Source organism: Argiope bruennichi, chromosome X1 (assembly GCF_947563725.1).
Source record: "Argiope bruennichi chromosome X1, qqArgBrue1.1, whole genome shotgun sequence".
NCBI classification, from domain to species: Eukaryota; Metazoa; Arthropoda; class Arachnida; order Araneae; family Araneidae; genus Argiope; species Argiope bruennichi.
Genome location: NC_079162.1, coordinates 117,272,760 through 117,290,518, shown reverse-complemented (window position 1 = coordinate 117,290,518; position 17,759 = coordinate 117,272,760). Strand labels below are relative to the sequence as shown.

The following is a 17,759-nucleotide window of genomic DNA, read 5'->3' as shown; positions in this document are numbered from 1 at the left end:
GCATGAGTGGTATGACCAGCTGTGAGAGAGACGCTCGCTGGTGATGCATATATGACAAGCCCGTCGCGCAAGGGTTAATCCAGTTAAAAACATGCTGTAGTTGGAAAATGTGATTGTATCGGCATTCTACTTTTAGGTAAAAGGAACGTTACTTTTCTGGAATCATGCCAAACAATCATATCCATGCTTAAATCTAACACGCTTCACTCCAAAAAGAAAGAAGTGAAAAAAAGTAAGAAGTATCCTTGTCCATATATAGGTTTTCACTTCTTTTTAATTGCTAAATGTATTATACATAGTTTTCTTAACATTTAAAAGTTGCTTGGCAGCTGAATGCATGCTATCTGCTAAACATATATAGAGATAATATGAATACAATGTATTAACACACAATTGTATCTTAATGGTTAACAAAGTAATCAGGTTTACTCTGATGAATGTAGATACCAACATATATATTCATTTTTAGAAGAAATTATATGTAAAATAAATTTTAAACACAATTCAAACATTGTAGACTCCCTTTATATGCACAAAGGAAAATTTTCTAATATATAAAAATCTCATGTCACGGTGTTTGTGTTCGTACTCCTCCGAAACGGCTCGACCGATTTTCATGACATTTTTTATGTGTATTTGGTAGGTATGAGAATAGGTTGTTAAGTATATTTCACAACGCTAGGTAATTAGGGTGTACCTACCCACGTTCACCGTACGCTGAGGAGATTAACGCTTGCTTAAAATCATCGCCACTATGACTTAATGTTGAAAAAGTCCAGCTAAAAATAAACAAGCGCGTCCAAATGCTACAAGATCCATCTGCTGACACATTCTCTGACCAATTGTTAGAGATAGGTGATGGAAAAGTTGCTGTCTATGAAAATATTGGATGCATAAAATTGCCCACTAATTTTTGCACTATGGTTGATTCAAAAAATGCTCTCATTGAACGCATATTTCCCGATGTACACAAATAATACAGAAATCATGCGTGGCTGGCAGAAAGAGACATTTTGGCAGCAAAAAATATGCACGTCGACGATTTAAACTTCAAGATACAGCAGTCGTTGCCAGGCGACTTGGTATCATACGAACTGATCGATACAGTTTGCGATGCTAACAAAGCTATAAATTATTCAACAGTTTTTGAACTCACTGGATTTGCCAGGCATGTTACCACACCTTCTACGACTGAAAGTTAGATCTCCGGTTATTTGACTTCGGAATTTGAACCCACCATGGCTGTACAATGACACGCGATTAGTCATTAAAAAATTGATGAAAAACGCTATCGAAGCCACCATTTTGAATGGTAAATTCCGAGCCGAAAATGTTTTGCTGCCACGAATTACAATGATTCTCACAGACGTGCCAATCGAATTCAAACGCGTTCAATTTCCTATTAGATTCGCATTCGCAGTTACAATCAATATGTTGCAAGATCAAACGATGTCTGTTTGCGGCTTAGATTTGGGCACACCATGTTTTTCACAGTACCATGTTCTCGCGTGGGTAAACTATCGAACTTATTTGTGTTGACTAAAGACGGACTGAGAAAAAATATCGTACACTGAATTGCTCTTCGAAATGAATATTGATTTTCTTTGTTTCATTTTTATACTTTAGGATAAAAAATATATTACTTTTTTCACTTTACGTTTAACTTTTAAGAGATCAAACAATGTATATATTTGTTACGTTAATGAAATGAATTGTATTGAGAAAATGAATGATTGGTGTTTTTTAGTTTTAATCGGCGATCATCGTCTACAGTGCTCTATTCTTCTTTCTGTCATAGATCCCATCCCTACACACTTACAATACATTCGTTAACAACCAAATTATTAAATAAAAATAATTTATAAGGCAGAACAACGTTTGCCGGGTCAGCTAGTATTTTTATAAAAATCCATTAAAAACCCTTTTTTAAGGTACAATTTCTTTTCAATCAAACTTACCTGATTGGAACATGTAAGTGAAATACAGAAGCAGATGGGAAGCTTGCTGGCACAAGAATACATTATCAGAAAATTGTAGAGTGTGCATATATGCATGGTTATATAACGATTCCACAACAACACCAAGCACTTGGAAAAGAAACCTAAATGACGTAATTTTCAAAAGATATACATTTTTTATTTATTACAGTTTTAAGGGAATAATTACGATGTAATTTACCAACAAAAAAGTGATTTCAGAAACAAAATAATATAATACATTCGTAAAAACAAATAAATAAGTAATTGCTAAAGCACACAAAGAATATTTTTGTGAAACAATGCAATACTTTTTTACAATAAATTCATTTGTCTTGTAACAATTAATAGGAATTTGGAGAATACTGATCATATATTGTTTCGTTAAATACAAAAAATTATTCATTTTGGAATTATGCAATAACTAAGACATGTAAATGCTAGAGTTAACATTAATTAATAGTAAAAATATAGTATTCCAAATTCTATTATATTAAACTTCTATAAATAATAAGCAGTAACAAATTTCTTTTCAAACGGCAGTCAAAGTCACGTTGATCACTTTGAAAAAATGTTGAAACAATGAAACAGTCACCAAAAGCGATGGCACATGACAAATACTTTTTATGCATAAAATTTTTATATGGAAAAGAATTGCTTTCCTAAATTTTGCTTCATAAGAATATCAATTACAAACATCTAGCAATGGAATTTTAAATGAATGAAAACAAACAATACAATTTTGTAAGCTTAGAAAAATTGTAAAATTTTTTCCACTCTTTTTAAGAAATATCAATCAATACATGATTAAAAGAAGTTTCCTGAGAAAGAATAATTCGTACTCTATACACATTCTATTGACATGAATTTAAGCAATATGTTATCAATTTTCCTCATGTTTACCTTGCAAAAGTCGCTCCAGGCAAAAACTCTGGACAGGCATTTGAAATGCTAAAATCTGCTTTCTCTTTTTCACATCTAAGGCTAGGAGAAAGGCCAAGTTTATAAATTTTGATAGTAATACCCATATCAGCTAAGCGAGATAAAACAGCTTCTTCATTTGCTTGGCTAATTAAAACACGTAGAACAGTCAAAACCATACACATCCAACGGTTAATATTTGGTGGTACAGTCTGAAAAAAAGATTGTGAGCATATTATAGAAATAATAATATTAATAGGAAATAACATATTAATAAATGATGATGAATCTTATTATTTACTTCTTGCAGAAAAAATTCAGGTCTCAAAAAGGTAACTAAAGTCAAAGCCAGTAAAAACAAATACAACTAATTTGGGAAAGTTTTATCAAATTTAAAACACAAGGACTACCTGAAAGATTGTCCTTTCCTGAATTATTATCATACTACATTTGTATGATATTATAATAAGTTTAAAAACTGTAACGAATATGAGAACAACAAATATTTTCTATTTATATTTTAAATCTACAATTAATCACTTGGTCAGATAAGTGAACCGAGTAATGTTACATAAGAATAAATGCATAACACCAGAAGAGAAAGAGAGGTACTAGCATGTAGCTTGAAATTACAACACTGCAAGGTAGAAGGAAAATTAAAAATTATCAAACATTGAATAAAATTACACTGAATAAAATTGCATCTTTATTCAGCAAACTTAATTTAAAATATCATTCACATTCAAAACATCATGAAAACTTCTTTATCTCTTTAAAAATACAAACACTTTCATACTTTTAATAGATTATTCAAAATTTTATTTTTGAAACAGCAAAGCTATAATATTCATCAACTACATCTACTTCATAATAATAACTAATTCAGAGTTTAATTTCCCTCTCCCCTTTATACTGTTTGCCAAAACATCTGCAATTTCACAGAAACATAAGAAACTATAGTAAATCATTCATGAACTCTTATTCTCATAAACAGAAATCGTAATCTCAAAAAAAAAAAAAAAAATAAATAAATAAATAAATAAAAAAAATAAAGAAATTAAAAAAAAAATAATAATAATGCCATTTTTAGCATAATAAACTATTTATGAGAAAAAGAATGTATAAACGAAAAATTAACTTACTAAATCTTTGGGTTGAGAAAATAAGGCCTTTAAAAGTATATCTACTGGTCTAAACACGTTGGATGCTACAGCTTCTAATAATTTATGTAAAATATTCAATTCTTCTTGATTTTCGATTTGAATCTATAAAAAATATCCAATTAATAAAACAAAATTTTCAATCAATGATCTAACAGACAGATAATAACGATTAAACGGATAATTAAGCTCAGAGGATTTATTGCATAAAGAGAGAAGTAAATACATTTTAGTTATCATGCACAACATAGTAAAAATACTTTAAAATAAGGAATAAAAGTTTCAAGTTTGAGGAACATTTCATACTTCAAGCTGCTGCTGTACACAATATAATATTTAGATGTAGCAAATAAGTAATCGCAGTAGTATAAATCAATTTACATCGTAATTATTTTCAGCACAATAATAATAGTTTATCTAAGACAAGTTGTTCTATACAAAGTATTAAATCATGTTGGTAATCCTTGCTTATGAAAGAAGAAATAGAGTTCCTTTGGCATTAAGCAAAGTAGGCGATAAACTAGCACAAGACTATATAACATACAATTTTTCTAAAGCATGGAAATGACTATTCCTTACAAATTTTGGGGCGGTGAACACAAAAATGATAGAAAAAAATTGGCCAATAATTCTTCTTTACAAGATACAAAAGTAGTTTTGTTTTATAGGTTTCCTTGAGATATACGTGAAAAATGAAATATGGGAATAATTAAATTCAGATAATATTTTACAAATAATAATAAAATGTAAACTATATCCGAACTTTTATTTAAAAAAAGAGAGATGCATTAACAATATGTCTCGTATAGAGAACATATATGGAATGAGTAAATATATAAAACATAATACATAAAAGAAATCTCAAAAATTAAGATTTAGACATGCTTCTCAAAACATTAATTCTTTGAAGCGCTTTATAGATAGGATCGAATAAAACATTACGCTAAAATTTTTGATGCCAATGCTTAATGGCGACTCTAAAAATACAAAAGGACGGTTTTTTATAGATTTCATCTAAAACAAGTCGCAATACAGTACAGATACATAATAGATCTATTTTAGTCAAGTTCTACCACCATGAAAGAAATTTATAAAAATTCGGAAAATTTATTGAAGTGCCTTCAATACAAACACAGCTGGCATTTTTGTTGCGATTCGAAAGTAGTAGCAGTTCTCACAGATTTTTAATTAGGATATATGAAGCACAGCTGCATTTTGTGTGAATGGGAGAATAATAGCAAACTTTGCAGTATGAAAAAAAATATTAGCCTTCTAGAAAAATATATTATATTGGAGTGGAGAAAAAAAAAATCTACCCATTAGACAGAAAGAAAAAAAAAGCATTAAATTAATCATTAGTAAAGGCGAAAAAAATTCTTTTACTATCCTTGCACATAAAAATGGGATTAATGAAAAATTATGTGAACGCTACAGATAAGAGTGCTTCAGTCTTCAAGCACTTAAATAACAAATTTTCAACAATCAGTAAAACTAAACTAAAAAAAAGGTAAATTTTATTGATTCTATTTGGGACTCATTAAGTATGCTATCCTAAGATGCAAAAGAATCTTGGAATGATTTTTACCATCTGTAAACCCTTAAAAAACCCTTAAAATGGAAAATACAACAAATCTTAAGAATTTTTTTGTAAAAAACTTCTTACATATTTTTTCATGCAAATTTTAATAATAATAACAATTTTTAAAATTATTAAAAAATGAGACTGATTGACAGACAATTAGATTTTTAATGTTCAATTTTTATCTACAGAAATTTTTAATAATTGGAAAATAATGAATGATAACAGATCAAAAAAGTAAACATAATTACTTGTTGTCTAGATAATAAAGGCAATATAACATCTACTACTTGTCGTGATGTTTTCCTCCATTTATCCTCTCCTTCTTGATGACTGTGTTTGATTATAAGATAAAAGAGATCTAAAACCTATCCATAAACAAAAACGAAAAAATTAATGACTTTCAATCAAAAATAATCTATCTCTAAAATTGAAATAATTACTTAAAGTGCACATTTCATTTAATCTAAGACACAATTATAAAACCTCGTAAATGATACAGAAAAACAGATACAAATTTTGAAATTACCACAGCAAAAAATAAAAAGGTATTTTATGAATTTTGTTATATTAATCCGACATTTAACCCAGTTTCTTCAAAATAACACATTTAAGAAAAGTATCGTTGGAAGAGCATATTATCACAAAATGTTACACAGTAGAAGGAAGAAAAAAAAAATTGAAACAGAGATATATATTTTATAAAATTACCAAATGAAAAATGTCCTTTTCGTACGACTTGTAATTACCTGAGGATAATAAACCAATTTAAAAAGAGTTGAAATAACCACTTCTCTTTGAGCATCTAATTCTTTACCAACATCCATTTTGTTCATACTTCTTAAAAGGAATAGATCTTCAATTACAGGCTGTAGAGCAGGAATAACTAAACATAAAATAGTTACAAAAATTATTAAAAATACATAGTTCTACACTTATATCACAATGTTTACATTTTGAAAAATATATCTCCCTCATAAATTTCAAATTTATATTAATGAATGAACATCTATATATAGAGCATTGCCATTTTTGACTCGACAAATTGAGAAGTATGACAATAAGTATCAAGAGGATGATAAAACTGCCATAGAATATACGATAGCAAACCTCGTTTGCTTGGCGATATATTGGAAAAATAGTTATGAAGTGTGTAACAACAAAAGCAATGAAAATAGGGTAATAATAAGTAGAAATGCATTTATTGAACGCAATGCAAGATTACAATAGAGAAAATGCATCATAGTTCAACGTTAGAAAAGGGAGGACAAAAACTTTTATAGAAATTGCTCAAAGTAGCGGCCACACAGGTCATTGCACAGCCGACACAGACAGATTAAGGACTGTCAAATACGTTCAAACGTATTCGGTCTTCTGCCGATGCCTGTTGAAGCAAGGATCCATGCGGTAGGATTCTTCATTGCATCAACAGCTTCTAAATAACAAGAAATTTCAGGCGCCCCTAAAAGAAGAAATTTGAAGGAATGCGATCTAGGAAGCGTGAAGGCAAAGCATCATGTACATAGCGTAAAATACGTCTCTCAGAAATTCATCTCTCGTAAAATCCATTTCTAACACTGAAGTGCTTATGCACCGCAATCGAAAAATGCTGCTAATGCATCATATTGCAAGAACCATTTATCGCACAGCGGCCGGTATTCTCCGCAGAAAATCCGTGAGAAAATGCTGTAAGAAAACAAGCAACTTTACGACAGTGAGGTGTTCGGACAGAAGGTACGGTCCGAACAGATAATTTCCGATAGTCCCCAGCCAAATGGTAAATTGAAAATGTTGCACTTTCGACGTAATAGTGATTTAGGGATTTTCAGATGACAACACATGCACATTCTGCGTATTGACCAAGCTTTCATCTTATAAAGTAGGCTTCATTTGAGCATAAAACAGAGGTAGAATACTATGAATCATTCTGTGTGGTATCAAATATTCAACGTACGAACTCTAATCGTAGGGAGGTAATCGACATCGGCTAGGAGTTGAACCTTCTGCATGTAGAAGGGGTTCATCTTTTCAGAACGCGGAATCTTCCACACCATTTCCTGCAGAAAACAAGTCCAACTGCAACCGATCAATACTCGTCGAAGGGGAATAAGCAAACCATTGCAGTACTCGGTTTTCTGTTACAGGTTGTATGGACTGCGTCCTTGTCTGCAATACGTCTCGTTATTTGGAAGGATTCCGTCCCATACACCTTCGATTGATATTCGTAAAAGTAATATGGTGCATACAACGCCTCTTCGGATATTGCACTTGGTACATTTCCTAAGCAAGGCGTTCATTGCCCCCCTGCTTAGCCGTAAATCAGATGCATATTCGCAAATTTCTCGTACTATCCAACATGCTGTTTCCACAAGAATTTTAAAGCCCGTGAATTCAGTAATGCCGACTAATGAAAACTTGCCTGCTGCTCTTCTTTTCTCCATATCAATGAGAAATTGCATACAAGGTTTTTTTCTTCTTTATCATAGTATTCCTAATCCGCGCATTTATTTGATCACTCCACTTTTGCGATTTTCACCGACTAAACATTGTTTACGATTCGATGTTCTATGATAATTTTTCATCCTCTTGATGTCTATTACCAGTCCTCTGAATTTTTCAGTCGAATTCGGCAACACCCTGTTTTCAAAATATTTCGCCTTGGCACAAAATTTAATATATTCAAGCACATAAAATACCCATATACTATAAATAATTTTACTTGCTATGTTATGCTATTTATAAAATCCGTAAAGAAGATGCAATATTATAATTGTATAAAAGGTTATTTATTTCTTATCAACTTTAAATAATATTAATTGCAACATTTAATGTTTTCTCAGATCATTATTAAGATAAAATTCAATTTAATATCCAAGAATAATTTACCCTTATAAACAAAAACAAATCCAAATAATTTTTCAAAACTACATAACTATTTAAGATCTCGTCTGCTTACAAGGTTTTATTTAATTATTTAAGGGATCCATGTTATCTAAAGACAATATCTGCTTCTATATTAGAGAAGTAGTAGAGTTTATTAGGAAAATTATAACCTTGTAATATATTTAAAAAAGGAAATTATGTCATAAAACCACCAAATTTAAAAAATTTGTGAAGCTTTTTTAAATAATATATATAACTTACATAATTATAATGAAAACAACAAAACTTACTGTATTTTTCTGGGGACTGGCCACTAGCAATCAAACCATCACAAAGTTGTAATATTTTTGGAACAGAAATAATTGGCTTAGAATGGTATCTTTCATAAGACAGTAAAATGAGAAAATAGAAAATGCGAGGAATCAACATATCAGCTTTCCTAAAAATAAATAATTAAATAATATTCTTGTAAGAAAGTCCCTTATATTCAAAATATATAAATCATAAGTGTAAAATAAATAAAAATAATAAAAATAAAATATTCCCTACATATATTTTATGAATTTCATTAGATTCTTTCCTTTCTAATGTTTTTTTTTTTTTTTTTTTTTTTTTTGAAATATGGAGGATGATATTGCAAGAAAGAAACTGCAATTAGGCAACAGTAAACTTTTGAAACATGGAATGTTGCAGCATTGAGAGTTTCATTGGGTTAAGTTCATAACATGCTACATTTTGATCATTGTTTAGATGATCCATTGGCACTTATAATTTACAAAAACAGATAAGTTGATTCACAACCTTTAAAAATCATAGGAGGGAAAAACCAATCATTTGTATTTTTCTCGAAATAACTTATTTGTAGCTATCTCAAATGTAGACTACCCTCACTATCTAATATACTACTTAGAGTAGTCAGACATACAGGCAAGAAATATCGGTTGTTTTCGGATACTATTCAAACAACTCTCGCTCAGACCACCCCTAGCTCCATCAGTGAAATGGCACTATGTTTGGTAGGAGGTTTAAAGATGACATGTGAAAATGTGATGCTGTTATAGTCGACGCAACTGGAAATTAGACAAACGAATTTAAAAAAAACTTCAGTGCAACATTGTTTTAATACAACAAATTAACCAGTTCAAAGGGTTACAGTAATATTTTAGAGTATCAAAGACTTTATTCCATAAAAAACACTTTTTATATAAGGATATACACACCATTCAATATGATTATCCTTATCCTGGACCTCATACTGTATTCTATAAACAGTATTCCTGACAGCCGAATATAATTTATCACCAGGAATGTCCAGCACAACATGTGATATGCTATCCTTTAAAAACGACAAAGCAAGCAAGATTGACCTTGGATTTTAAATAACTTCACAAGAAAAAGTCACATGAGATTAGATCCCTGGTGCAAAGCAACCATGAAAATGGGGAAAATGACTTGTGGCCTTTATCTGTAAAGTGGTGGTACAGCCGTCATTTTACTTATACATCAATGTGCAGTAGTGCTAAATCTAATATATAAAAATGAATTTTTGTTTGTTCGTATTTTATGCGCCACCGTACCGTTCATCCGATAGCGATAAAACTTTGCCAACATATTGCTTGCACTTGGGCGAAGGTTATAGGCATAATAGAATTATTGGCATATATTTTGAACACAATAAAATTTACAAACAAAAATATATACATTTAATACGTTTCTACGGTATTATACGTTTCTATTATTCAACATTATTTTAAAATTGACAAACAATAAGCGGCACATGCCATTCGGAGTTAATCGCATATATATCAAACAAAATAAAATTATCATCGATGCCAAGCAATGTGAATGAAATAAAATCAAAAATATTTAGTGCAAGCGTTAATTTTTTTTCTTTTCGTTAATGAATAGTCATATTTATACACTATTGTCATTCAGCGTGCACAATATTTTGGCTGCGGCGAATAGCACATATTATTCAGATTTATCTCGCAGATGCAAAATAGAATTATTATTATCGATGCCGATTAAGGTAAGTTATATATAATAGAAATTTCCCAGCGCAAACAATAATTTTTCGATTTATTCAGTGAATCGACAAACGATATTTCGGTTATACATCTTGTTGATTGCTTCGTCAAAAAATATGCCTTCCAAAAGTTCGTCACTTAGTAGATCTACCCAGCAGAGCATGCAGAAATAAACAAATTTGAGCTTCTAAAACAAACAAGGAACGACAAACGAGCAATGAAGCAAATCGTATGCGAACTGCAAATTTAGAATCTCAAGATCAACATGCGGCAAGAATCGAAAGACACCGTTTATATCTACCTGATCAAATGCATCAGAATCAGAAGACCAACACGAGGCAAAAATCGAGGCAACTATTCTTAACAAAAAGTCGAATGGAGAAGATGAGCTCATTCCAGCATTCCCATCGATATGCCTTTTGATTTCAAACGACTGCAGTTCCCCATTCGATTTGCATTCCCGATGACCATCAACAAATGCGCAAGGTCAGTCACTTCAAGTGCGGATTGAACCCAGAAAAATCCATGTTTTTCACATGGTTATTTGGATGTTGGATACTCACGAGTGGGACAGCTTTTTTTTTTTTTTTTTTTTTTTTGTCATAGACAGAAAAACAAAAAATACTGTCTTGTTTTTAAACAAAGAAAAAAAAAGTAATAAATAAAACCTGAAAATAATTTTAAAGTTTTAAAATATGTAGGATTTTCGAAATGTGGGGGCTAAAAATTACAAAAAGATGTAAAAAAAGTGAAAATTAAACATCCCCTCATTATCATGATATAGCCTCCTTTAATCATTGAGACTCAGAACACATCATTATCAAAATAAAAGATAAAAAATTGGTTGTCTTAAAGTGGAAACTGAATACAAAATTATTTAACCAGCTAGTCCCCCCTTTTTAAAGTCAAGCGATGGCGTATACAGACGTCGAATGCAATACAAATGGTTGCATAGTAAGTTTTGCAAAAAATCATAATAAAGCGAAGGTTTCATTTCTATTATATAAAAAATTACACATCGACCGCGTCAAAATGAAAATTTGGACTGACGCATACACATCGAGCGCACTTACTGGTTAAATAAAAAAATTATATTTTATCAGACACCAATGATTATTCAAATATTTTTTCAATTTCCATAAACTTTAAAATTATGTGATAATCCGATCTTACAAAATAGGTTTCATAATTCAGTTATAAGGATATACTGACAAAAAGAATCTTGAAATAAATATTTGTCTTATTTATAAGCTGAAAATTTAACTAAACTGATTAAAAGATAAATGAAATATGAATTATATATCAACGGCGTTTAACAAGCTTTGAACTACTGAAGTTTGATTTGAAAATTTATATGCATTCTTAAAATTATAATCCATAATCACAAATGCATAGTAGTATTGCTTATTTAACAAATTTTCGGTAATAAAGTTAAGCGATACATCCAGTGAATAATGTTCAATTTAATATAAAAAAATAGAAATTCTGTAAAAAAAAATGTATTTGTGGAAAGGCAAGTTTAATAATGAACATTATGCATTAAAATAATGTAGATTACTTACAGAATTTGGCCCTCTTCAATGAATTCAAATTGTTTAATAACATGACTAATAAATATTTGATCTGCATCCAGAAGACAATAATTGACTCGCAATTGAACAAGTTGAGCAAGCAAATCTAGAACTTGACACTGAAGATTTATATCACTTGATATGGTATATTGTTGAAGTGCCTGCAAATAATAATAATAAAAAAGAAATGGGAAGTTTATACATGGGAAGGGAAAAAAAATTGAATGGCATCAGTTATTTGGCAACAGAAAATTTCATATTTCTTCAATTTAGAACTAAAATTTTAAAAATAAACTTAGCACATTATTATTTAATTACATACTTTTAAGGCATGTAATAAGGCACATTAAAGAATATTTATACTCATACGAAATGATATATATATGCTTTTCACATTACAACACAAATCAACTGAAAATTTTACTAAAAGGTTATTTTTAGAAAACAATACATAAACAAGATATTTCAAAAAATTCTTATATTTATCAAAATTTACCTTCACATTTACAATTTATTTATCACATCAAATATACAGATGTATATATAAATTTAAAGCTGTTAAAACTTGACGCATTTTTCACTCGCCAATCTTACTGCTCATTAAAATTTTAATAATTAAATATTTTATGTAACTCCTATTTTAATAGTTTCTTCATCAAAATATTTTAAAGCTTCAAACTTTGATAGTCGTATAATTCATTCATAATATTTTAAAGGCCTTCAGCCATAACGTAATATGTATCTCTCTAATTTTCTGTTAGCTAACGTAGAATTTATGCTTTAAATTAAAGTGGAAATGGTTAAATTGCAATTAATATAAGAACTTTTTTTTTTTTTTTTTTTACTGAAACGAAGCATTTAAAAAAAAAATATGAGTACTGAAAACAGAATCGCGGAGTATTTAAACCTTATGGGCATAAAAGAATATCTCGAGAAGTTTTCTACAAAATTTTCTCAGATTCATCATGAACAGATCAATTAATTAACAATGTTTAGTTTTAAATGCATGAAACTCTAAGAAAATAAACAGAATCGTTTGAAATAATCGGTCGGAAATGTTAAGCCTTCAAAACCAAGTCCGTATCTGTTGAAAATAGAGTTGTCAACAATCAGAACACAATGCGCATGCGTGAATTTTCAAATCCAATTATGGTAACGCAAATGCGTGAATTTTCGACGCCAGTTGGGGTAACGCTACGCAGATTAGAAATTTTTAATTTCTTTTATTCTGTTTTATTTTAATTCAGAAGTACTTCAGAATCAATCTGAAAGATAGATTAATTATTAACAACGTTTAATTTTAAATGCATCAAACTCTAAGAAAATAAATAAAATCATTTGAAATAATCGGCCGAACATATGTTAAGCCTATCCTCGTTAGCGTGGGGGGGGGGGGGGGGAACTGAAGCCTTACTCATTTGGCAGTGGGGAAATGAAAAGATTTTTTGGCGGGAAAGTTAGTTTTTAATTAATAATTAAAATTATAATTTAAAATTTAAAAAAAAGGGCCCCCAGGTGCCCATTCCCGACCTCCAAGGTATACATGTGCCAAATTTGGTAGCTGTAGGTCGAACGATCTGGCCTGTAGAGCGCCAACACACACACACACTGAACTTTACATAAGTATAGATCAATCATTTTTAAATTTATTATAATTTTTCAAAAAATTAAACATCTGACTAAGCAAAATTTAGCATCATTGCATTAATTACCGAAAGCACAAAATATTATTATAAAGCGCTCCAGTGCATGGAAGAAAATTTTATAGCTCTAGTAAATAATTTGTTTAGCATATCTTATTTCCCTTTCAAAAAAAAAAAAAAAAAAAAAAGGAAAGAGAAAAATATGTTTTCAAAAAATTGGCATGGTCCACTATTAAAAAATCGCATGACGATTATTTACAAAAAAAAAATTGACATATTTTTAATTTTCAGAATTTTTATTCAAATTAAAATTAGATTATACATACAAATAGGATATTTCATACTATTTATATGTTTTTTAAATTTAAATAAACATTTAAAAGAATTTGATTAAGCTGGCATTGTTTAAAGCTATTTGATTAGATACTGGTGATAAAAGAAGATACAAACAGCAGAAAAAAGTAAATATGTAATTGTGTTTCAAGAAATTGGCATAAAAGTTTACTAATATTAATATTACAAATGAATATTCAGTCTTCAATATAAATCAGATAATACCAATTAAAAGTAAGGATTATAAATTTTATTAAAAAAATTAATGGAATTGATATGAAAGTGGGAAACCAACATGAAATAAATGATTATACTATAAAAACAACCATTTATTATTTTTCATTTGAATTACTGTGTTTTCATAAATATTAAATGCAATTAATCCTTACCATCTAAATATTTTGAAGTTGAGAAAAAAAATAGATGAAAATAAAATAATACATGCAGAATAAAATAGTAAATTATGTAAAAAAAAAAAAAAACCCTCATAAGTAAATTGAAAAAAAAAAAAAAAAACTAATAAATGATTGATATATTTAAATAGAATTTAACTTCAAAGGAAATATTCAATATTTTGAGTAATAAAATTATATTCATTTATTTCTTGTGGCAGGCAGAACTTAGAGCATAACCCCATGACACACTGAAATATGCATTACATCATTCAATATAAGTCAGAGATTTAATTATCAGCATAATCAATTCACATTAAAAAAATAAAATCTAAATTATTTTTTAAATATCTGTTGCTTTTAATTCAAAACATAAAAATGAAAATGACAGTAATACATTTACTTACTCTAATAACTACACCTTCAAACAATCTTATATGAGAAGCTAGGTTAGCCTTTTCTCCTTTTGTACCAGATTTCAAAACACTAGTTAATTTATCATTTCCACGCTTCACCCAATTTAAACATCTAAAACTGTAATATGAAATTTATAGATGAAGCATTAAGAATAACACTATACACATATTATTGAAAAAAAGAAAAGGAAAAAAGTAAATGCTTGAAAAACTGGAAGCAGAAAAAAAGGGATGTTTTGCAGTTATAGGAAATAGGAAATCAGAATGGGAAACCAATTGTTGAAACAGAGTTGAGACAATATGTTCTTTATCTGCGTTTAAGTAAATTATACAAATGGTAGATTTCTACTAAATTGCTTGGCTTAATTAAACTTAATTTTTTATGAAATTGAAAGATTGGAAACGATCGCCATTTTTTGGTAACCGACACAAAAACAAATAACAATATTTAGAATTCTTGAAATTTAAAGGTGCTGATTAGGTTTGCTTACTAAGTTTTAATAATTCAATTCTCATCTTAAAATAATATGACAAGGGCAGGGCACAGGTTGGAAAATTAAGTTCAGGATGAGATTTAATGTAATGGTAGTATGCCTTTAGGAAGTTCATTCATTAAAATGTTACAGCATAATAGCCAGCCAATTTTGAGAAAATGGCCCTTAAACCCTTAACATAGTTCATATGCTAATAATGTGCCGCCATTGTAGAAGTCCGAACTGCATAATCGGTAAAGCGCTGGCATAGCATTCACGATACCCAAGTTCGGTTCAGAGCTAATGGCTTTTTTAAATTATTATTTTTGCTTTTTTTTTTCCCCTAAATTCTTTCAAATTAATTTAACAATCTACAAACAATTTTGATTAATATATTGTATGATGCCAAAATAAATATGTATTCTCCTAATACTAATATTATATTTAAGTTTTTAAAAGAAAATAATTAAAAATATGAATGCATTTTTTAAAAATATTTAAAATTACTTAAATTAACATTTTAAAGATAGTTTCAATTAATACAATACTCATTTTTTACATGAGAGTATTTAAAAGTTAAGTTAGGAACTAAATAACATGGATCATTATAAAATGCGATGACTTTCTAATGAAACTGTACAATTAAATGGTCAGTCATAAATTTAATATTTTAATATAACATCAATTGGCAATGCATGATTTACTAACTGCCACTTGTTTATCATTCAGTTTTTAGAATTAAGTCCTTTGTGGATGCAATATAAGAATGTTAAAAAGTCCTAAATAATATGCACTATTCAATTGCAAATAGAGTGAATACAAATTTAAAAAAATAAATTTAAAAAAAAATTAGATTAATAAATTTAGATAGCTATTACAAAATATGATTTTGATGTACTGTAGTTTATTTATAATGAGATATTATACAAAATATACAGTAGCATTTTAAATGAATTTATTTGAAATTTCATTATATATAAATATCATCCAAACTTATAGCTTTGACATTTTCTAGGAAATATTTATTTTAATTTATTAAAACTGATATAGCTCATGCCATTTTAAGTTATAAAATTGCAATATAATTCAGATAAAAAATGACAAAAATTGGACAGCAAAAAATTCTTGTCCAAATACTAAATAACTTTAAATAGGCAATCAAACACAGCAACAAGTAAAAATATTCTAATGCATATGCAAACTAATTTTTTATATATATATATTATGATTTGAATACCTTTCTTTGATACAAATAATAATGATAATCGTTAAAAACTTCTTGCCTCAGAAGTTTTGGATATTATAATCCAATATATATATATATATATATATATATATAAAAGATATTCATATCACAAATTACAAAATGATCTAAAAATTGTAGATCATTTTGTGATAATATATTTTGCAAAATATCAAGTAATTCATTCATATTTTAATCATTAATTTAAAAAATAAAATATAACTGGTTAGATATTAGCTATTGAAAAATTTATCTTAATCATTTTTAATAAGATTTTCAAACCACACGCAATAATTTAAAGTTTTCTTTTCCTCCTTTGATTTTAATAACATTCAAAGGAACTAACTCTTTGAATCAAGCAATGGGTCACAAATCCAAACTGTAGATTCATAAAAGTAATATGCAGTTCAATGTCAGAAGAAAAATTACATTTTGCACCAGAAAAAAAGCATCAAGTTAACTATCAATAACTACCACATTATATTAAGCAATACAAACAATTTTGAAACACTAATTTTTTTCCCCATTATAAAATACTGTGGGGCAAATAGTCACATTCACAATTATTATTACCTGACAAGATCGTCATTCATATCAGGTGATACACTTTTCATGGCCTTTTCAGCTAAAGAATGAGTAAAATCTGTGTAAGGATATGAAACTACGGTATAATATAATCCAGGTATTGATGAGGAAAGTCTATTGGAACTGGTACATTTTTTATTCAGACCTAAAACCAGCTGAGCTTCCTGGCACAGTACTACTAGATTAGTTCCGAATAAGCATTTTAATAACTGAAAGAGATTTAAAAATACACATTAAAAATAAATTCTTAAAGAGTTATTAGAAATTAGAAATAAATACATAAAAGCAACTTTTGCAGATGTATGATAGTTTTGATATTATATTCAATATGTTAGTAATCAATACTTTCTGGCTCAAATTATTATTTGTAAATAAAAAAAATTAATATATAATATTAATATTAATTGTATATTAACAACTTAGAAAAACGCCAATTACCTAATTAAAAATATTCATTCTTTATTAATTTGAAATTTTGTTGCATTCATATTATATTGTCCCATCAAACCCTTTTTAAATCAATTTAAAAACGAAAAATAAAGTTAAACACATTACTC

General features: G+C 28.7%; 1 protein-coding gene across 3 annotated transcripts in view; it reads right to left on the bottom strand.

Moving 5' to 3' along the window:
- The window catches only part of LOC129958136 (huntingtin-like), a 131,236-nt gene that overhangs the window by 60,970 nt on the left and 52,507 nt on the right, over window positions 1-17,759 (bottom strand). For all 3 annotated transcript variants that reach the window (XM_056070348.1, XM_056070350.1, XM_056070351.1), the window contains 9 exons: window positions 17,191-17,411; window positions 14,893-15,019; window positions 12,109-12,278; window positions 8,810-8,958; window positions 6,386-6,522; window positions 5,888-6,004; window positions 4,040-4,162; window positions 2,880-3,109; window positions 1,959-2,101 (listed from right to left, as the gene is read on the bottom strand). In XM_056070348.1, the coding sequence (XP_055926323.1) occupies window positions 1,959-2,101; window positions 2,880-3,109; window positions 4,040-4,162; window positions 5,888-6,004; window positions 6,386-6,522; window positions 8,810-8,958; window positions 12,109-12,278; window positions 14,893-15,019; window positions 17,191-17,411 (1,417 nt within the window). The remainder of the gene's footprint in view (window positions 1-1,958; window positions 2,102-2,879; window positions 3,110-4,039; window positions 4,163-5,887; window positions 6,005-6,385; window positions 6,523-8,809; window positions 8,959-12,108; window positions 12,279-14,892; window positions 15,020-17,190; window positions 17,412-17,759) is intronic.